The 21542-nt window shown below is 38.3% G+C and overlaps 3 protein-coding genes across 6 annotated transcripts; 2 read left to right on the top strand and 1 right to left on the bottom strand.

Moving 5' to 3' along the window:
* The first annotated feature begins 53 nt into the window (after positions 1–53).
* On the top strand, positions 54–1313 carry LOC136268079 (protein phosphatase 1 regulatory subunit 3C-like). Its single transcript, XM_066063308.1, has one exon. It carries the CDS (start codon positions 224–226, stop codon positions 1121–1123), a length of 900 nt encoding a protein of 299 aa, XP_065919380.1. The 5' UTR covers positions 54–223; the 3' UTR covers positions 1124–1313.
* Positions 1314–1634: 321 nt separating this feature from the next.
* LOC136268082 (DNA replication complex GINS protein SLD5-like) lies at positions 1635–4230 on the bottom strand. Of its 4 annotated transcripts, none has more exons than XM_066063311.1 (10): positions 4116–4230; positions 3689–4062; positions 3476–3608; positions 2800–2886; positions 2687–2761; positions 2581–2634; positions 2197–2294; positions 2054–2142; positions 1850–1922; positions 1635–1797 (listed from the first exon to the last, which is right to left on the bottom strand). In XM_066063311.1, the coding sequence occupies exons 3-10, from the start codon at positions 3596–3598 to the stop codon at positions 1701–1703; spliced, it is 696 nt and encodes a 231-aa protein (XP_065919383.1). In that variant the 5' UTR covers positions 3599–3608; positions 3689–4062; positions 4116–4230; the 3' UTR covers positions 1635–1700. The 4 variants fall into 4 exon arrangements, with proteins under 4 accessions (XP_065919383.1, XP_065919382.1, XP_065919384.1 ...); XM_066063310.1 differs by having other exon boundaries at positions 3689–3819; positions 3879–4224; XM_066063312.1 differs by having other exon boundaries at positions 2812–2886; positions 3689–4224.
* LOC136268071 (insulin-degrading enzyme-like) lies at positions 3692–20008 on the top strand. Its single transcript, XM_066063299.1, has 28 exons — positions 3692–3963; positions 4022–4098; positions 6537–6563; positions 6621–6724; positions 6815–6888; positions 6945–7040; positions 7098–7220; positions 7430–7542; positions 7702–7791; positions 7897–7969; positions 8019–8111; positions 8163–8254; positions 8309–8389; positions 8444–8547; positions 8599–8824; positions 8869–8951; positions 9008–9152; positions 9202–9312; positions 9368–9488; positions 9535–9729; positions 12369–12436; positions 12486–12585; positions 12637–12680; positions 13269–13349; positions 13399–13546; positions 13598–13659; positions 13709–13778; positions 19774–20008. The coding sequence occupies exons 1-28, from the start codon at positions 3798–3800 to the stop codon at positions 19896–19898; spliced, it is 2892 nt and encodes a 963-aa protein (XP_065919371.1). The 5' UTR covers positions 3692–3797; the 3' UTR covers positions 19899–20008.
* Positions 20009–21542: the final 1534 nt, after the last annotated feature.

Genomic DNA, 21542 nt, shown 5'->3' with positions numbered 1-21542 from the left:
ACGGAGGTAGCTTCCGTTAGTATGCGGATATTCGTATAATCACGTTGCCATCATAAGGCAAGATCGTGTGCAGAGATTATTAATCAGGTGCACTAGTCGTGTGCGAGTGTTGGTAGTTTTGTGAAGTGCAGATATTTAAGGCTGGAGCGCTACACTGTTAGCTTAGAGTTAGCTTAGTGTTATAGTAGAAAGAACTGTTAACGTTGCTCGCTTTGCTGCGTTCATGGCATTAGCAGAACTGTGGATATCTGAAGCACATGTCTATCCGTATCATATGCATACAGTGAGTGCTCGCTCAATAGTGACCGATGTAACAGACTATGAAATCATGGTATTACCGACTGAAAAAAGTAAAGCGACATCCTCGGAGGGCAATAACTTTATTTCATTCAACGGTGCACACACTCACAAGAACTTGTTGCCAACCAGAAGAAACGGACAAAATGACAGCTCTAGCAAGCGCACGGAAAGGCAGCACCAGTTTCAGAGGACCAAGAGCAAATCGTTTCCTTCCACGGAGAAGAAATTAAAGTCTTGCTGTAAAAGTAAGACTTCTTCGCCGTACAGAAAGCAAGTTCACTTCGCTGATATGTTTGGATATCCCTTGGTAAAGGAATTTTCGTATTTGCTAGATCAAGAGATTGAAACATTCTCAAAGATCGAAGTTCAATCGTTTGAGTGGAGCCAACCGGAAGGGCTTAGACTGAGAAACAAGCGACCCGACACTGCAACAGAGGCGCCAAAAAGAACACAGCCTGAGGTACAGTTCATGTTCAGCCAGCCATCCTCTGAAGTAGATTTCTTCTCTAAAGTGGAACACAACAATGTTTGCTTGGAGAACATGAAGCGAGAAGGCCCGTGTATCCAGGGGTACATTAGAGTTACTAACATTGCTTATCACAAGAAGGTACAGGTGCGATGGACTAGTGATGCTTGGCACAGCCACCACAATATTGAGTGTGTCTACTCGCACACCATCCAAGATTCTAACACTGACTGTTTTAGCTTCAAACTGCCCATCTCTGGGGAACAAATGGAACTAGCAATACAATACAGTGTTGATGGACAATTGTACTGGGATAACAATGGAGGAAGGAATTACAAGATCACCATCAAGCGATAAAATTTTAAATGTCAAGAAATAAATCAACTAGTATTTTCAATGTCAGCTCACCTGTTCGAAACAGGACACCTCCCCAGCACATAGTATTGTTAGTGGACTGTTTTTTAGTCTAATTGTATGTATAAAGTTGTAAATGTTTTGTATGTAAATTGTCTACTACAATGACAATGGTAACATGGTCTGAAATAAATGAGGTGTGAGTTTTGGACTTAATCTATGTTCACTTTGCCAGGATGTGATATCCACTTGGCTAAAGCATTTCTGCATCATAATGGCAGACAATAGTTTTTATAATCTAAACTTTGTACCAGCATTACATTCCAAACATACCATATCACACTTGACCCAGTTAATAGAGGTCACAGTTTAATCACGTACCACACCTGCTATTTTTTGCCAGTGTTTTGTTCACTATTTTGTTACCCTTAGGATCTCCTACACTGAAGCACAACAGACAACAGATCCGGTACTGTATGAATGAACAGCATATCACCTAACTATGTACTCTAAATAAGTTAGGAAAAAAGATATGAATATGTTTATGTGGTATACAGTCATGATTATAGTTAGTTAAAAATTATATTAGTTGTAGGGCTCCTGACTGTACCAGTGTTGACAATGGATGGTAAGGTGCGATGACTTGCATGCCAGGTGACATGCTCACCTGTGTGTCCCTATATGCGACACACAGTGACAAGGGTACAGGGGTATTAGTGACACACTCACTCATTGATAGCAATATCGTCAACATTTTCCACAGCTCTTGCAAAGACAAAGGAGTCCAAAGAGGGTGCGGTTGCTATTGAAAAACAAACCATGAACTTCCTTGAACCCTGGACTGTAATTACACACTAATATTTATTTATACTTTTGGTCTGGTATTCCTAAAATGGTCACATTAAGGGGCCACAGTTCAACCTAACTATGCACCTGCTTTTTTGTGGTCAAGTGTCTGGAAACTAGAGGGCATGTGCCGCAGGACTAGGGTCTCCATATGCACCTTCATGTTGTCAGCAAACCTGTCACATGACTGGGGATGATTTCATCATCATTCTACACACCCTGGTACTCACTCTTTAGCATACACCAGCTCCTCTGGTGACAGTTTTGAACCTGCAGAGGATTCCTTGTTTGCCTCTTCTTCCAAAACAAATATCACATTGACTTCAATCTATAAACACAGACTGATACATAATATTCTACTAGTACAAAGTACATAGTACACTAGCTATCATGTGTCTTCATACAAAGTACACTATACTAAAGTTTAACAATCAGATGTGTACAAAAGCATCTCTCTCACAATCACTACTTCAACTTTGATGATTCAAATGGCTTTTTTCAGGAATGAGCTGTATACATCAAGAAATGTAAAAGAAAATTTCAGGCTTGCATGTTTTTATTAAAACTAACAACTTTGGTATGTGTAGCAACACACAATGGAAATATCCAATAACCTTTTTTAGTCTTGTCCTTAGGTAGCTGCAGAGAACATATTTAATCCTCTCCAACTAACAGAGTAACACTACTAATACAGTATTACTACATTGGTTAACACTATACCTCCAGCTTGTGAATACCAGCTACAAAACTATCACCTCTAACACGAGAAAGATTTTCCTCCTGTATATGTAAAAGCTAACAAGTTTATGGTCATAGGCTAGGAAGAATCTTACCATTGCTCTTACTTGTTCCATGACAACTTCAACTATTTCAGTCTTGTGGTCAAGCAGCTCTGGAGCAAGCAGCTCATTACACCAAGCCTGAAATGTTATCAAGATTATACAGCTGTAATGATATGTGGCTGCACTGTACACTAATATTACAAATGTATAGCAATAAACATCTCACCCGGGACTACTGTAGTGCTGTTTAATGTAGAAACTAATAATTGAGGACACCTGCATAATCCAGATATAATACTAGGTAGTTTTTTACTATTCGAATAGTTGTGAACAAAACAACCGAATATTTGATTATTACTTAAGCCATTGAATAAGTACTAAAAGCCTTTGCTAGGAATAATGGCTGAGAGCTATTTTATTCCTTCCTTTTATAGCATAAATATGTCACTGTTCACAATCTCAAAGTTTCGAGACTGACTTTATCCATCTAATCACAGTGTACAAAGTGCTAACGAATATTTGAATGGTGCGTTAACGAATCAAATAGTGTCATGCTGACCAAATAGTCAAATAATCATCGTTTCAGCACTAATACTAGGCACTTTAGCACGACTTGTAATAACAGAACAAGGAATTAGTCCTTAGTGTTACAGCAAACAGTAGCAAGATGTATATATGGTATACACATACAAGTTATAAATCAGTTTATTAGTGCATATATGCTAACTTCTTCCAGTTTTTTCAACACATCTGCTGGGCTGAGGCTCTCATACTCACTGGATGCATTACTTGGAGTTGCAGGGACGTCATTGTCACTTAGCAACAAGGGAGGAGAGTCTGGTGATGCCATTATTGTCCTCCTAAGTGTTGTGCATTATTTAGAAGAAAAATATTAAAAATTCATCACTATTTTTAAAAGTGACTATAAGATCTAACTCACTCTAATCCCTTTGCAGCAGTAACAACCTTTGTTAAATACGCCGATACATCAGTGTCAACGTAGAAAACGCACGTAGCCTAATGCATGTGCACGTTCTGTGTGTAGCGCCATGTGCAGCAAAATGGCAGCACCTAAGGAACAGACAGACCAAATAACTAAGTCACCTCTGGACACGCGAGACTACAGGTACCTATTGTTGCAAAATGACATGAAGGTTCTACTGGTATCCGATAACGAGACGGATAAGGCTGCCGCTGCCTTGTCAGTACATGTCGGTGAGTGGCCAGTGACTTAGTCACGTGTTTGCAGGTTTATCCCCGCCATGTGTTGCAGGGTACATGAGTGACCCGGAAACTATCCCTGGACTAGCCCACCTGTGTGAACACATGTTGTTCCTTGGTACTAAAAAGGTGTGCACTAGCTAGACCTGTCACAATATGTCTGTCTGTCTTGAGTGGCTGTCTGTCCGTCTGTTGTATTCCACAACAATGTGAAGGGCTCCTCCTGTTGTGCCTTTGTAACAACCTGACCTGGCAATCTAGCTTGACAATATGCATTAATTTATTTTTATAAAAAATAATTATGGTTAATATGTGATACTGCATTTTTACACATCCCCAGGGACCTCAACTTGTAAAAGTGCACTTGGAGTGAGACCTGATGAGATTTGCTTACTTATGAGTGAGGGTCTCCTCTTAGTACAAAAAAATTTGCTGTAACAATTGCAAAAATTGCCGCTTTCTGTGGCCATGTTCAGTTATACCTTTCTATTTTTAGCCATTAGAACACTGTTTAGTGCTTTGCTGAGAGGAAATTAAATTACATGAGAGCCTTATTTTCCAGGAATTGAGATGGAAAACCATGCATGAGATAACAATCTGATGTGTGTCTTGTGTGTGTCTTATGTGTAATGCGTGAAAGTTGAGGTGTCTGACATCCCACAGAAGACATGTTGGTTTCCTATCACATTTTTACTGATGTGTACTGTACTTTTTTCTGCTGTATGGAATGGTATAAGGAATAGCTATGCCATTACACATTTCATCACAGTGTTACATGTAGACAATATACTTGGTATGGAAGACTGATGCTCCTGAGAAGGTTGGACATGCTTTATGCACTGCTTAGACCAATAATGCAAAAATTCTGTTTTTATCAGAAGAAAGTATTGTTTGGTATAAAGTATACATGGCACCCCGCTCCACTGCTGAAAAGATAGTGTGTGGCTAGTCTGATGGAAGTTACACGAGATTTGTTAACAAACTGAAGGGTTTTTAATAGAAGTATATTGCCTTGAAGCTGACATGAAGTGCAATTTAAATATTTGAGGCTCACGTCAAACACCAAATGAAAACTACATTAAGCTTACAGCAGTGTTTATAGGTTTTGCTTGAAAGTACATTTATTACCCAGTGACACTGAATAGCTACCACCTCATGTTAGTGTATAGATCATAGGATATTTAGATCTTTTGTAACATGTTAACCTGACTTTTAATCAGTTCAACATGTACTTGAAAATGCATGACAGTGGCTTGCTGGCTTGTTGTACAGGTGAATGGAAGGAATAGATTTAAAAAAAGTTGAATACCTAATGAATCCTGTGAAAAGCCAGTTTGTAAAGGTACAAAGAGGCCACTATGCAACTTTTACAACATGACATTCAATGGCATACAGTAGTGTTGTTTACATGCTCACTTAAGACTCTTTAATTATGTTATACCACAAAGGTCATGTTCATTGGTTAACTTACACTAATGTTTTTTTAATAGAGGTTAATGTATATCTCAGATTTTATTTGTAAATAATTTGGTTAGAGTGTTTTCTACTAGTGCAGTAATGAGATGCCAAGTTAAATACTACCTTATTAATGTTTGGGATGGCCACTATAGTGCAGTGGTTTTAGAACTTTTGAATCTAGAAGTTCCATACGTGTTGAACATGAATAGCACAGAACTAGACATATTGTATCAGTGTTGCTAATAATTATGTGACCTCATAACCAGCTGTAGTGTTGGACCTTGAAACATACCACAATGATTGGTCAGTGGTGGTGTTGATAAGTGTTTATGAAGATTTCAAAAGGAACGAGTGTGCAGAGTTTATATACACATATCAACACCATCCTGAGAAGCCACATAACCATAATGAGGTTAAAGGTGATGAGGTGATTAAATAATATTTCAACTTGTGGTTTAGAGTTGACAAGTTTGGTGATGTTTATGCAACATAAACCATCTTAGTGGCATGTTCAGGCCACATGTATGAAATAGTGTGATGTAAGAACATGTTGGTCACATTATGAAGGTTATGTACATCATGCCATCCTCGTGCTGGGCTTGAGCTATCTCTTTTGTGTAGATATTAATTTTGTTTTGCTCAGAAACTGTTGGTATGTAGTTTGTACAATATGATGCAATCTCTGTGCATGCCACCTGCTGCTATGTGGTTGATATACATTGACACAACAGAGATATACATGTTCATAGCATTGTGATTATGAATTAGTGAATCTGAAATATCAGCTAACATTAGGCTTTTATTCCCCATCTTAAATCTTTCCATGTCAACAGCATTAAAATCTCTGGATCCCCTAAGTACATGTCGTTCACAATATGTGTTGGCTAAGAGCTATTTTGGATGGATACACTTAACCCCACCACAGCGTATATGTTATGCCAATTGTAGCTACTAACTTGGTGGCTGATGCTGTTTTTTTGACAGTATATGTAAATGTTATGTACGTCATGTATCATGGATGCATGTGTAGTGTGTGGTGTATGTGTCTGTTTGTATGTAGTGTTTGTGTTACACACACTTGGTAACATACTGTGTTTATCCTCATGCAGTATCCTGTTGAGAATGAGTATCGTGAGGTAAGGTAGTTGACATGTGTATAGAATAATGACAGATCACTCTATTTTCTCTCTCAGTTCATCATATCCCACGGAGGCTTTGCTAATGCCTACACATGTGCTGACAGTACCAATTACCACTTTGATGTGGCACACGATCACCTAAAAGGAGCACTGGACAGGTATGGTGCTGAGTTAGCTGTAAGGTGAAACTGTGGCTTGACAGCTGAGCCACCACAGAATTTACTAACATAACTTTGTGGGTTTTATAGATTTGCACAATTTTTCCTTTGTCCATTGTTTAACGCTGACATGACTGACCGAGAGGTTAAGGCGGTGGATTCTGGTGAGCTTTATTCAGAGAATTGTCTGTGTGTTATGTATTGTGCCTGGACTAACAAGAAAATGAGAAGAACATTCAAAACGATCACTGGAGGTTGGACCAGATTAAAAAATCTACCTCCAAGCCGGGTCATCCTTATAACAAGTTTAGCACAGGTATCCCCACCCCCCTATGCTAGGGAACAACTTGATAGCAGTGCGTATCTTATCGAGGTAACAAGCAGACCTTGGAGATTAATCCACGCCAGAATGGAATCGATGTTCGTGAGGAGTTGCTGAAATTTCATTCCACTCACTACTCTGCTAACCTAATGTGTCTGACAGTGTTGGGAAGAGGTCAGTCTGTCCTATTTATACTATGTCTGTCCAATCAGCACCTATATACCTGTATATCTGTTTGTTGTCAGTCCTATGTCTCTCAGCTTGTTGGTGTAGTGTTTGTGTACATTTCATTTACATACTCAATGTCAACACATGATGTGTATAATAAGGACTTCCTGAGCACTCAGGGTTATGTCACTTGTGTCACTTCCCTTCCTCCTCAGAGTCATTAGATGAGTTAGCTATAGTTGTAGTGGAGCTGTTCAATGGTGTGATTAACAAGACTGTCCCACCACCATTTTATCCCGACCATCCCTATGGCAAGGATGAGCTAAAGGTCTGTACTGTTTCACTGTATTACTGCTCAGTGTTGCAATACCTGATGATGTTATTGTATAATCAACTTGTGAAGCCTTATAAAGACTTGTTCATTAAAAAAAATTTTTTAGTGCATGTAAACAATGTGATTAGGTTGTGGTCTGGTGATTTCCTGTAGTTGAGTATCCAGTACTGTCCAGTGAAGGATCTGAGGCAGATTGTCATCAGCTTCCCTCTTCCTGACCTAACTGAGCATTATAAGTCTAAGGTGATCAGTGTAGTAGTAGTAGTAATAGTAGTAGTAGTAGTAGTAGTAGTAGTAGTAGTGTGTGTGTGTTGTGTTTGTATGCATCATGTCACCCTTTAACTGTAGCCATCTCACTATTGTGCTCACCTCATTGGTCATGAGGCTCCAGGTAGCATCCTCTCGCTACTCAAGGCCAAAGGTTCAGCCATGTTGTTCCTATCACACTTCACACATTTCTTCCCTGACAGGCTGGTCTACTGCATTAGGTGCTGGGCCATCAATTGGAGCCAAAGGTTTCTGGTTCTTCATGATCAACCTCACTCTGACTGAAGAGGGACAAGGTGGATGACCAGTAGTGATGTGTTGTGTATGTATGGTTTCTCATTGGTTAGATCATGTTGATGACATTGTCACGATTGTGTTTCAATATATTGCAATGTTGAGATCTTGTGGTGTACAGAAGTGGATATTTTCTGAATGTGCTGTGAGTGGACTGACTATATGGCTTTGCTGCATTCTCTGTGTGTGTTGTGTGTAGGACCTGGCAGAAATGGAATTCAGATTCAAGGATAAGTCAGAACCACGTTCCTATGTCACATCTCTGTCCAAGAATCTCCATGTGAGTTGAGTTTGGTGACCATAACCAATAACAGTTACTGCACTGTTCTAATAGAGCTACCCCATTGAGGACATTTTGTCATTCCAATATGCCATGACAGAATTTAACGAGCAGCTTTATAAGACTTATCTTGATTGGCTGCAGCCATGCTACATGAGGTGGGTGTGACTATGGTGTGTGGCTAAGCTTATTGCAGCATTTAATTACAGGCTGACGGTGGTTAACAAGAATTTTGAAGGGAAGACGGACCAGATAGAGCCATGGTACGGTAGCAACTACAGTATGGCTAAACTAGACCCAGCACTAGTGAAGAGATGGGAAGACGTTGCTTTTTGTGATGCTCTCCATTTACCAGCAAGAAATGATTTTATACCAACGAACTTCAATCTTCACCCATTACCTGAGAACCCTCCAAAGAAGCCACAGAAGATAAAGGTTAATATACGAATAACAAATATACTCATCAACTTATGCTGTAGGACACTGACATGTCAAGAGTCTGGTTTAAGCAAGATGACACCTTCCTTACTCCCAAAGCTCATGTATACATAGCCCTTGAGAAGTGAGTTAAACATCAGATATTTTCAGTAACAGGTGTGATATACAATTTATATATAGTCCAGCCACTTTCAGGGACCCAACCAGTGTCGTGATGACCAAGCTGTTGGTAATGTTACTGGATGATGAACTGAATGAGTTCACATACAATGCCACAATTGCTGGAATCAGTTACTCCTTGGAGTCAACCACGAGGGGAATGGCGGTTTGTGTCTCACCTTGTTGTGTGTTCACCTCTCTCTGTGTCTGTCCAGGTGAAGATCAAAGGTTTCAACGAGAAGCAGCCAGTGTTATTAGCCGCAATTGTCACCAGGCTGGTTGGCTTCCTTGTGAATGATAAGAAATTTGATGTCTACAAAGAATTGGTGGGGCTGCTGCTTGTATATAGGGTAACCTCAACATACTTTTTGTGATTTCCAGCTAACCAGAAGTTTGAAGAACTTCCAATTGGAAGAGCCCTACAAGCAGGCACTGTTCTACACTGGCTTGCTGTGTGCTGAGAAGGGATGGACCAAAGAACAACTAGGAGAAGCACTACAGTGTTAGCATTGTGGTTCATGACAAATGATATTCCCTCATTTTTGTAGTGGTAACTCCTGCTATGCTACAGTCATTTAAAGAGCTCTTCTTGTCTCAGTTACACCTGGAGTCACTTCTCCATGGTAACATGACCCCGGATTCAGCCCTAAAATTGGTGGCCGATGTAGAAGCTTTATTTGTGCACACCAAGCCACTCCTTCCTTCACAGCAGCTACTACTGAGAGAAGTGAAACTTCCTGCTGGTAAGTCCATCCATCTGTCTGTTAGTTTATCTATGTATTTACCCATGTATAGTTAATGGTGTTATACGTAACTTACACTCTCCTGGGAGGTTATAGTGTGGCTGAAATATTTATAACTAATTACAGCAGTAATTAACAGACTAATCATGCCACAATAGTAATCAATTGTGGTCAATGATAGTTTATGTAACTTGTAAAAGGTCAGTTTTTGAGTCTTGCACGAATGATCCACTCATCATTTTAGTTTGTCAACTTGTGCAGTATGTCATGTCCTTGAGCGTGTACCATTGGTTAGATTTTATTTGTGTGGGTAGGCTGGGTGTGTAATGAGAAGGCTCAGGTGAGCACAAACAAGCTATGTCATAGATATACAGACTAGTACATGGGATTGGAATCATTTCACATGAGCCCATTGACTCCAATGCAAATGCATTTGCTGGATCATTGTTACCCCTTCAAAAAAGGCGGGATAGTACAATACGCCACTCAGAATGAATTTCTGTAGAATGTAATATGTGAGAGTGTTTATTTTAGTTGTTGGTAAGCCTTCCTTGTGAAAATGGGTGGTTCTTCCTTGTGAAAATGGGTGGTTCTTCCTTGTGAAAATGGGTGGTTATTTACAGGTTGGGGCTGTATAGTAGGTGTGTCTCTTGGTGCAAGTGGTTGAAGCATGGGCACTATTAATGGAGAAACCAAACTTATAGCGTACAGCAACACAATGGGTAACGTTTTAGAAAGTAGTCACAAGAGTGAACTAGTCTTCTGTGATAAATTGTTAATTCTGGTAATAATGATCCTACACAAAAAACCAGATGATTCCCATCCCGGGTACTAGTCTGTATATATATGCTGCATATAGTTTGCAATTTTTCTAACAGCTGAAAAAGACTTAAAAGGTTTGAATAAGCCTGTCCATCTGTTTGTCCCTCAGTTATTTTTTTATCCATCTATCTGATTGTCAATGAGTGTACGTATGACCTCTGAGGCTTGTTTTTATAATCTGTTGTTGATATCATATTTGACACCGGGCCCACCGCACCAATCCCCACACAATATTTGTGGTTAATGGAAGTGTTTTCATGCACATCACGCTGACATCACCATGGTGATGCACCCAGTGATCATGACAAAGTTCACAGTTTATATAAAGTTACTTCTCGGTATGTATGTGTATTCGCATGTGTCAGGTCAGTGTGTGGTACACTCCTTAAAAGGCTTCCTGCAAATGAGTATGTCAGTCAGTCTGTCTGTTTGTCCATCAGTTAAACATGTACCACCAGCGCGTTCATTTCTGGTCATTGTTGAGGCAAGATGTAAGGAGCAACAGTCTAATAAATTTGACACATTGTCAACCATGCAACGTTCACCACTTTCCACTAAATATGGTACCTGGACTGGTCCAGTTAATATGCCCTCAAGTTCTCGGGAGGCTTGTTTTGTAGTGACGCCGGTTTTACCATGCTAATGACCATACTCCATGTCTCATATTTCAAGTCACTTTAAATTCAGTTAGAAGCTAAATTTATAAGAATCAACAGTGAAGTGGGATAGATTTAATATAAAATAAATAATTATATAATTGTTTTTAGTGGTTCACTAAGCATAATTGGGGAGACATCAATGATGTCTATCCCACACATTCCACATTTTAAAACACAAAGTTACAAATACATTCTTACTACTTCTATAGTATGTTCACATTGAGCTGAATCCTGAAAAACAGCTAAAAATTAAAAGTGGATTTTTTCTCAATAGGGTTAACATTTCTGCCAACCAGATGATTATTGGTAACAGCAAAGGTGTCAACAACAGACACGTATGGTTTGGCTCCATTACAAGTTCGGGAAAGGGCTGTAATGGACACTGTACTTATATGGCTTCTCCATAGGAAATGTATTGTGAAAATTTGATTGGCTGTAAATATTATGTCAAATATACAACAAGATTTTGAAATATTTTTAGCAGGTCAAGCAGTACTTCAAATGAGCCAAATTTCAAGATTGTGTGTAATTGCATCCATGAGTTATTAAGCTCAACGTGAACTTACTATACAGACTGAAAATATTCATAGTTACAGTCTTTGACTTGTAACTGATACCACAGCTTGTTGTGAATATGTTCTTAACAAAATCATGAGGTGGTTTATTATGAGGTCATGAAATGCACCCTTGGAGCCTGGCCACTATAATGAAGTGGTCTGTTTAAAGAGGTGGCCACTAAGTGAGGTGCCATTATGTCAGAGTCAACACTTTGTTATGTTAAGAGAGTAAATGGTTTAACAGGTCTGAAGTGTTTATAACACCATAGATAGTATATTCTACTTATACTATCTATGATAACACAAACTATGGTAAAGTGATTCTCTTTATTTGGTCTGTAGTGGGAAACCCTACCAGTGCAGTTAATTATCATGGACTCTTGTATGGCTACAGTTATATGGCTTACATTAGTGGTTAGTCAGTGCCTGACTGAATAATTTGATTTCATTGCTGTATTGTGAATGTTTTGGAAGCCATAGTTGAATTTGATAATCAACCTTTTGGCTTCTGTTGTTTTAATTATAGAAGTGCTCCTTTGGGTGTTTATTAAATAGAGATGACTGTATTCTAATGATTTAATAAGTTCCCTGTCTCCCACAGGCAGTTGTTATAGTTACACATCCACCAATGGCGTCCACAGCAGTTGTTGTGTGGGAGCTTATTACCAGGTGTGACATCACATTAGGGTGTAGCAATGCATCACATGATCCACTGTAGATCGGAATGCAGTCACATCGGGACAACGCCATCCTAGAGTTGTTCAACCAGATCATGAAGGAGCCATGTTTCAACGTGTTGCGTACTAAAGAACAGCTAGGTATTGTCCAGTGAGTTATTAGTTGTAGCTAACACAGTAATGTTCCCACAGGATATATTGTAGCTTCAATAGTGGTGTACTCAAGAGGTACCAAGGTAAGAGAGTGTTGTGAGTTTAACCTCAAGGGTTGTTTAGCCTCAAGTGTTCTCTGAAAATTATAAGCTCCACTAAACTAACCAGCTGCAAGACAGTAGCTAACACTTTTCTCAAGGTGTCCTTAATACACAGGTTTCACTGTAATTTATAAGCTGTTCTGATGGACTTTATCCATAATAACGTCAAGAGCACAAGATGGCCGCTTTATTTGGGGGACTAGTGTACAGGTGACTGTGGAGAAATTGTTTTGATTAGTCATATTTCATCCAGGGAAGCAGATATCAAGCTCTAAGCAACATGTACAGTTACAAAACAATACAATAAACGGTTTGTATTGCGTGCTGGGTAATTTTCAACATAACGTTTGTTTGCAATGGTTTTTGTTACTTTATGCCTACCTGTTGGCTATTGGTCGGTATCTTGCTTCATGAGTGAAATATAATCGATACTTTTCCATAGGCAGCTGTACATTAGTCCCCCAGCCATCTTGTGCTCGTGACGTCATGGTGGATAAAGTCCGTTGATAAATGTCACTGTTGGATTCCAGGTTCCTACCCAACCTTCACATGTTGTTCTTATAACTGTAGGGACTGCTTGTTCTAATTCAATCAGAGAAAAGTGTTCACTTTGTTGATGGGAGAATAGATCACTTCTTGGACAGTGTTAATGTCAGTGGTCACTATGGCTACTGCTCCACTTAATGACCATACCCTACAGGCAATATTAACATCACTCACTGAGGATAGTTTACTACAACATGTGAAGGCTCTTGAAGTCAGGAAACTAGAGAAACCAAAGAAATTATCAGCTGAAAATTCAAAATATTTATCAGAAATTGAATCCCGTCAATTTGACTTTGATAGAGGTTGGCAGCCATGTTGACTGTTGTTACCATGGTGATATTTTTATAATATAGATGAAGTTGAAGTGGGACATCTAAAGACACTCACTAAAAATGATGTGATTGACTTCTATCATGTGAGCTGAATATTATGTTACTAGGACTACAGTATTCTTGTTGCTATAGAAACAATTAGCTGGTGGTGCCCCAGAGAAGAGCAAATTGTCCATTCACATCATACCAGCATCTAGTACAGGTGGTTACCATAGTTACTATTTGAGTTATGTTTTTCTCTCTATCCCTCTTAAAACTGCTGTATAGGGGGGAATGTTTTGATTGGCAAAATTTTTGTGGTAGAAGGCAGTAAACTAAACTTTCAGGGTAGGCGAATTGTGGTGGTGCCTGGTGAAAGTGCTTAACCTTTTATATAAACAGGAACGTACCTTATAAGTGGGCGTGTAATAGCTCCACGTAAGCATACACAGCAATGGACATGGTTTCGTGCATATACCTTCAGACTACTGCAACACACTAGTATATCAGTGCAACTCCACATATGACTACAGATGGTGACACACACAATCCTGATAAGTGGGCGTGGCTCACCACCTTCAGGACTTTCTATGTTATAAAACAAATTAGTTTATTTCACATGTCAACCATCTCAGGTCAGACCCAACAGATACTCATTGCATATGACGACTAGTAACAGGAACTTTATTTACAAATTCACAAAGAAAATTTTACCGATTGAAACTTTCCTCTATACGGTAGTACAATGGTCCTCTGAATAGCCTGCTAACTTATTTTATAGCTGTTAATTTTTTTGTAATCTTATTATGGTACCATATACGTGCATTTTTTTGAGAGATGTAGTTTTGTAGATTTCATGGTTGCTTTACATGCTCATCTGTCCATAAAATTCATCCTTGAATGGTTCTAGTAGTCAACCTGAGTGAAAAGCGAGTACCGGTAATGTGCTTGTTTATCCACCAAAATTGCATACCTCAAACATATGCAGTATGTCATATTTTTAAACTTGATTAGCTATAGGGAAGGGACTATCTGTGTAAAAATTTTGACGAGTAATGGTGCATCACTGGCTGTGTTTAAAGAAACTAAAACGTATGTTAGTGTGTATATATATGATCTATGTGAAGTCAGAAATGTAGCATAGACAACAATAAATGAAGACTGACAAGTAGTAGTAACTTGTGAAGTGGTTTCTATTACTGCAAGACAGTGTAACTCATCCATACACATGTCATGTCTATGGCTGTCTGATTAAATTTCTCATGTAGAGTAATTCTCCCACAATAAAACAAGGGTCTATACGATGTATCAAGACACATGGTAGTTTGTCGTGCGGCCCAAGAAGCTGGCACGCAACACCCATGGGTATATTGACAGGAAAAAAGAAAATGTGATTTTCACACATGTAGCTCTGTGATCTCTTATCCACGTGTAACCAAATTTGCTACAGAAGTGCCCACCAGGTAGGGGGAGTCTACATATAAAATTTGAAGAAAATCACCCCAGCCATTTCCAAGATACGAGTGGCCAAAGTTTTGGGTGGGATTTTTCTGTTTTTTTTATTTATTCTACTTTTCGCACACTTTGTAAAATCTGCCATAACATACAAATGTGTACTCCAATCAAGCTGAAATTTAGCACACTTAAATGGCTCATTGAAACGAATCTCAGTACCAAGTTTGTTAGGAATCCGATGAATGTTCACGGAGTTATGACCGATTATTTGCATAAAATAAGATCAAACTTCTGTCACGCCCACAGGATAAACCCCTTGAAGGAATGAACTGAAAATTGCTGTGTAGATGTAGTAATCATCATAGGAGTACCTTTTTGTGGTTTGAAAGGAATCAAGATAAAGACCATGGAGATATGACACAAAACCCAACCTGTGTCACAATTACGTGATCAAGTTTCATGAACAAAAAAAACTATTAGTTTTCACGCCTACTAGGCAAACCGCTAAGAAGAGTGAGCTGAAAACTGGTATGTAGATGCAATAATCGTCCTAGAAAGTCCTTGCAGTAGAATAGAAGAATCAGAGTAAAGCTACTGAGTTATAAAACAAAATCCAACTACATGTAGCAAGTACGTAATCAAGATACTCTAATAGTACAGTCACCCTATTAGAGCATTCAGCATCGTTAGTGAGTTACTCTATTAAAGCTTTCAGCTACGCAACAAGTCACCCAGTAGAGAATTCAGCTAAAACAAACATCCTATGGAGTATTCAGCTACAACAAGCCACCCTGTAGATAGATCAGTTACAAGCAAATCACCCTGTGGAGAGTTCAGCTAAAACAAACATCCTATGGAGTATTCAGCTACAAAAAGCCACCCTGTAGATAGATCAGCTACAAGCAAATCACCCTGTGGAGAGTTCAGCTACAAAAAGCCACCCTACAGAGAGATCGGCTAGAAACAAGTAACTTTTTGAGAGTTCAGTTACAAACCCAGTAGAGAGTTTAGCTGCAAAAAATTATCCTGTGGAGAAGTCAGCTACAAGTAAGTCACCCAGTAGAGAGTTCAGCTACAAACGAATGACCCTCCTGTAAAAAGTTCAGCTATAAGCTAGTCACCCGGTAGAGAATTCAGCTACAAACAAGTAACCCAGTAGAGAATTCAACTACTTTTGTAACTAAGTTGTGTAGTAGTTTAAAGTAACTACAATAATATCAAGAGTATAAAATGGGGAGGGAGAGTGTCAAACTACGCTATATGCTGTGAAAAATGAGCCCGTAAAGTCCTATGGCATCATTCAAATGACTCGGTGATTTGTGTTGATTGGTGACTAATTATAAGCACAGTGGGCGCACTTTGTGTACGTGACTACTGAGTGAAAGAATAGTGTACTAGAGAAAAGTATGGTACATTATGCAGAGGAACTCGCTGTACAAAGAGAAAGACACAAGCAGCTAACCTAGAAAACAAACATCGAGGTTTCATCATGGTAGTGATTTCATCATGATCGCCATCCCATGCCTCGCCTCGACAGTTCTACTAGTTAAAGTGACAGGTCTAGATGGAATTTCAGCTATTGCAATTCCATACGGACCACCCGTTAAAACATTTAAGGTGTTAAATCTGATCAATCAACAGCGGTCAGGTTTATGAGAAGAAACAAAAGTATGCACTTTACAGGCTCATTTTTCACAGCCTATAGTGCAGTTCAACACTCTCCCTCCCCATTATATACTCTTGATAATATTAGTTACATAGTAATTTGTAACAAGGGTTAATTGACTGTCCAAAATTGTAACAAGCTTATAAACTGTTGGCCTGATAAGAAAAGTTCATTATATAAAATTTGTACAACTATAAAATATGTATGTTTAAAATCAATCCTTTGCATCTCATTTCTCCTTCCTGTAGTAAAGAAAAAGACAGGTAAAAAGAGGCCCCAAAGCTGGCCTATGGCCTGCTTTGGAGTACACAAATTTGGTATTAAAAAGTGATATCTAATCCAAAACTAGCCAAGCTGTAAAAAAGGGTGCAGCCCTGACTCAATAAACTCAAAGTAAAATCTCAATGCTAGCTAGCATCAATAGTTTACCACTTTTTTTCTTTATCTGCTTTGCTCAGGAAAAATTTTTAAATAACACCCAACAAGGTTTTATACTACAGTGCTTCCTTGATTATCCAACCCCCTTTAGACCAAGACATTTTCAGATAGTCAAAAAGTTCAAATAATTAAATCCCATTTCAGAACCCTGTTCAAATACTCTAATAGAACACACACATGTTAGACAAATACTCTAATATAGCAGTCATTTCTATGTAATATATAGTTAGACTTCAGACCACAGAGATCTAAGTAATTTAGTAACCCGATGACCCTGTGTCGTGGCACCTACAAGGTCTGAGGGTTACTAAATTACTTAGACCCCTGTGGTCTCAAGTCTAACTAATTTAGACCCTTTATGTAGTTTGTTGTACCCAGTGTTGGGAATAACGCGTTACTAAAGTCATAATAGTTATTATATTTTGTGATTTCAAGTATTATAATGCGTTACTATTCATAGTCTAGTAATATAACTTAAGTTACTTTCAAGGAACCCACAGTCCGTTATATTAGTAACGAAAGTTATTATGTAACGCATTACTATTACAGTTCATTAGCGATGTGTAACGATGTTCATAACTCATTACCACGTCCATTACTAACCAATTAGTGTTACTCAATAGCTTAATGGCTGCAATAATCTACTGTCCTGATCCCCTATAATAAAATTATCCATATTAGTTCACACCTCAGACAACTGGTCACGTGATTTGCCAGCAATGTTTAGGTATGGCTGAAGAGAGCATCTCTACATAGGTGCAAGAATCCAGTAGCTATATTTACAGGAGTGTTTACTATATGCTAGCTCAGTAACTAACATGCAAGGTGTATGGTCAGAGCAAAAGTAACTTAATGTAATATATTAAGTTACTTTTCATTTGGAGTAATATGTAACTGTAATTTATTATGTTGCCCAAAAGTAAAGAGTAATATGTAATACATTACATTGACAAAGTAACTTTCCCATCACTGTTGTACCTTAACGCTGTTGAGAGCTGCTTGTATGGTTAATTTGCCATCACTCCACCTGTAACAACAGTTGCTGGTTTAAAATTAATTTTCAAGTGGTAATGTGTTGCCAACACTACCAGTGCAGGTGTGCGTAATAAACATGAAAAGGGTCTAAGCAACTTAGACATTCGAAAATCTACCAAATCCACCACAAAAGGGTCTAGTGTTCGGATAATTGAACTTAGAGACCCAAGGATATTGATGTGACGAGGCACACCACAACTTTAATTACTGAAGCTACAAGCACTCAACTATTAGTTAGTACCCACTTCTTAACTTAGAGACCACCTCATTATAGTGACCACATCAAGAAGATCCCAAACACAATAATGTGGCTCGGCCAGTATCTTTCAATATTATATTCACTATTTAAATTATCAAGATTGATAGACCTGTGTCTCTAATATAGCAATCAAGTAAAAATATTAATATTATCAGGGCTGGAGCCCATGGTCCAACCTGTCCAGCATTGGCCAGACCACTTTTCAGCCAGATGAATTTGTAAAGATCAAGATACTCTAATAGAACAGTCATCACAATACTCTAAAATGAGCATTCGTTATAGGAATATAGCCACTGTTCTCATTACACTGCTTGGTCTAAGCCATTACATTTATGTTAATTTTCTTCAAATTAATTTTTAAAAGTTCCAATGAGTCTCATACATGGCATTACATTGATCTAATTAATTGATCGTGCATGTTAAGTACTAGCAATTGCTATAAACTCCAGATGCCATTTAATTTAACCCTTTCAATACTGCAAATGCACCAGTACGTTTTATAGCATATATCGCATAATCCCACTGATGCACTAGTGCGCTTTTGTTGACTTCCGTTAGTCTTTTGGGCCTACAGATCCACCCAACAACAGTATATGAACACACAACTACCACTGTTTAACTCCATAAACAATGGAGAATAAAATGACACTAGAAGCACAGCCCTAGCAATTAATCTGTCTTGTAAAGCAACACTGAAACTATTGTACAGCACTGGAAAATCACAGGAAAAGTTGCACACCTTTCGTAAACACTTCATAAGTCATTTTTTGTAGGTCCAATGGTAAATTTCAATAGACTCAGCATTAAATTCTTCATCTGGTGATGTATTATATCACATGATATGGTTGCACAATCAAACTTGGTGGTCAAAGATATTCCAATAAAGCGATTGTGTGAATGAAACACTGTAAGTTTGAAACAGAAAATAAGACAGGAATGAAAACCTGCTAAGATATGATATATGATTCTTCTTAGGCATGTCCTACGGGCAGTCAGTAGTAAGTGAGTTTTTCAAGGTGAAAGAATGAATGCACATTTCAATATGGTTCTTCAGTGTACGGTAGTAGAAAAACATACGATATTGAAAGGGATAATTATTAATTAAAGCAAAAAAATTTCCCAGCCTGGGGAAGCATGCCCCCAGACCCCACTAGCTTGAGTATCACATGATCTCTGACTTATCACATCAAATCAAAAGGTAGTGTCCATAACAATGGTTGCTCCCTCAGTAATATAACCACCTCATTATAGTGACCAGTAAATCTCGTATCAGGTGCAATAATAGTAAAACATGTGTAACCACATTAGCTACACAATTACTAGTTATTACAATGACTACTGTACTGATGGTGTTGCTATTATTAGGTAATGATGTCACCGATGCTGCTAAGGAAGGAGTGGCTGTTGCAGACCAGCCACATCCAATTCATGACATTGCCACCTTCAGGAGTGAGCTGGGTCTTTATCCACTACCAGTACCTAATAATTAATAATTTTATTTTATTAGAAATACTTTGTAATTTATTAGTGTGCAATAATTTATTTCATAGTGAAGATGGTATTACAGTGAAAATGATATTAAAGTGTTCATTTTAACACAGCTGCCATTGAAACTGTTGTGCAGTGAAACTACTCCTTAAGGACCCTCTCTGAACTGTGTCTACATGTTAATCACAGCAGTTGGTGGTTGTGCTTGTTTTTGTGACTTTGCTTTTTGCTTCTCTTGACTACTCTACTCTTACTCCTTGATATCTTGACTACTCTACCCTTACTCCTTGATATCTTGAACTACTCTACTCTTACTCCTTGATATCTTGAATATCACATGATAAGATGTCCAACTGAATACATACTAGTTATAAGGCTATGAAGTTTCTAAATTCCTGCCTAGTCACTTTGTGGAGAGGTTGTGCAATTGCTTAAACACTTCAATTTTTTTTACTCTAACTTCAAACATCAAGTTAGATTTTTCATTGAAGGTTCCTCAGGAGGCTAGAGTTTTCACCAAAAAATGGCTATAAAAAGTCACCCAGGTAAATCTGCAATGACATTGTAAGAACACTAAACTATGTTGTTCTGCCATAATTATATTATTGAGGCTTGAACAATCTGTTGTTATGGTGGCATAAGCTTGCCCACAAATTTTCTTACTGTATGAGTACTTCCCCTGACCAGAGAATGCATGAGAGAAGTTGACAGCCATGCAACATGTACACGTTACCCATCTGTGAATTCACATGGATATCAACTAAGATTCTGGTTTGGTGTGTGTGTTGTTACCTCTAAACTGGGCCAAAACTCCAAAACTAGGCCAAAAACCGTGGTACACTATATGTTTATTGTATTGCTATAATGAATTAACATCAAAGGTATATAGCGTGGATGCATGTTTGTACACATGTAAACCAGCATGGAGGTACTTTCCTGCATGAATATTTTTTACAAAATTACCTGCTAGAACAAGCACAGTAAACTATACTTTTATAATAGAGCATAACAACAATACTAGCAAGTCATGAAAAGTTTAATGATTCATGAGAATGAATTGCCAGTTTATTTTGTTTACCTCAAATTTCAGTGAGATCAATTTTGTTAAAATTTACCCCTTGAAAATAAGCCACCATACGACAACAGTTTCATCAGAACCTCTGTAGTGACTTAAAGGTTATGCCAGCATTGTCTGGGATCTTGTTCAAGTATCAGTCAATGTTCCTACTCTTGCCCACCCAGATTGCTATGTCTGAGTTTGGTTGCTATTATGACATGCAAGTTTTCACCATAAGTTTAATGATTGTATTGAAAATTTAGCAGAATTGAAGTACTCTAATAGAACTCTAAGACTGTCAAAATAATTGTAAGCAGATCTGTGTTGGTCTCGCTAGCCAGCCTGTATTTTTTTCTGTTGACATTTTGTCACTTAAATGAGTCCCTGATCCTATAATTCTTTTTTCCTGACCAAACAACAACTGAAAAGAATAAAAACAGGCTGGCTGGCGAGTGCATAACCAAATTACTAAACTCTTCTCATCCACATCACTATTTTCCTTACTGCATCAACAGTTTGTACCATTAGTGGCTAAATGCAGCTAGTAACTATTTAGAAGAACTTACAGCCATACAAGCTATCTGATTTA

The sequence above is a fragment of the Dysidea avara genome, chromosome 10, assembly GCF_963678975.1.
Source record: "Dysidea avara chromosome 10, odDysAvar1.4, whole genome shotgun sequence".
Classification (NCBI taxonomy): Eukaryota; Metazoa; Porifera; class Demospongiae; order Dictyoceratida; family Dysideidae; genus Dysidea; species Dysidea avara.
This window is presented reverse-complemented; position numbering and strand designations above follow the sequence as displayed.

What these genes read in the sequence shown, in the direction of transcription:
- LOC136268071 (XM_066063299.1), top strand. Translation starts at nt 3,798, where the DNA reads ATGTGCAGCAAAATGGCAGCACCTAAGGAACAGACAGACCAAATAACT. An exon ending in AGAAGCCACAGAAGATAAAG is followed by an intron (nt 8,825 to 8,868) that starts GTTAATATACGA and finishes CTTATGCTGTAG; the next exon opens with GACACTGACATGTCAAGAGT. An exon ending in ATGTGATTGACTTCTATCAT is followed by an intron (nt 13,660 to 13,708) that starts GTGAGCTGAATA and finishes TTGTTGCTATAG; the next exon opens with AAACAATTAGCTGGTGGTGC.
- LOC136268082 (XM_066063311.1), bottom strand. Translation starts at nt 3,598, where the DNA reads ATGGCATCACCAGACTCTCCTCCCTTGTTGCTAAGTGACAATGACGTC. An exon ending in GAGCTGGTGTATGCTAAAGA is followed by an intron (nt 2,143 to 2,196) that starts GTGAGTACCAGG and finishes GTCATGTGACAG; the next exon opens with GTTTGCTGACAACATGAAGG. An exon ending in ACTTGACCACAAAAAAGCAG is followed by an intron (nt 1,923 to 2,053) that starts GTGCATAGTTAG and finishes GTTTTTCAATAG; the next exon opens with CAACCGCACCCTCTTTGGAC.
- LOC136268079 (XM_066063308.1), top strand. Translation starts at nt 224, where the DNA reads ATGGCATTAGCAGAACTGTGGATATCTGAAGCACATGTCTATCCGTAT.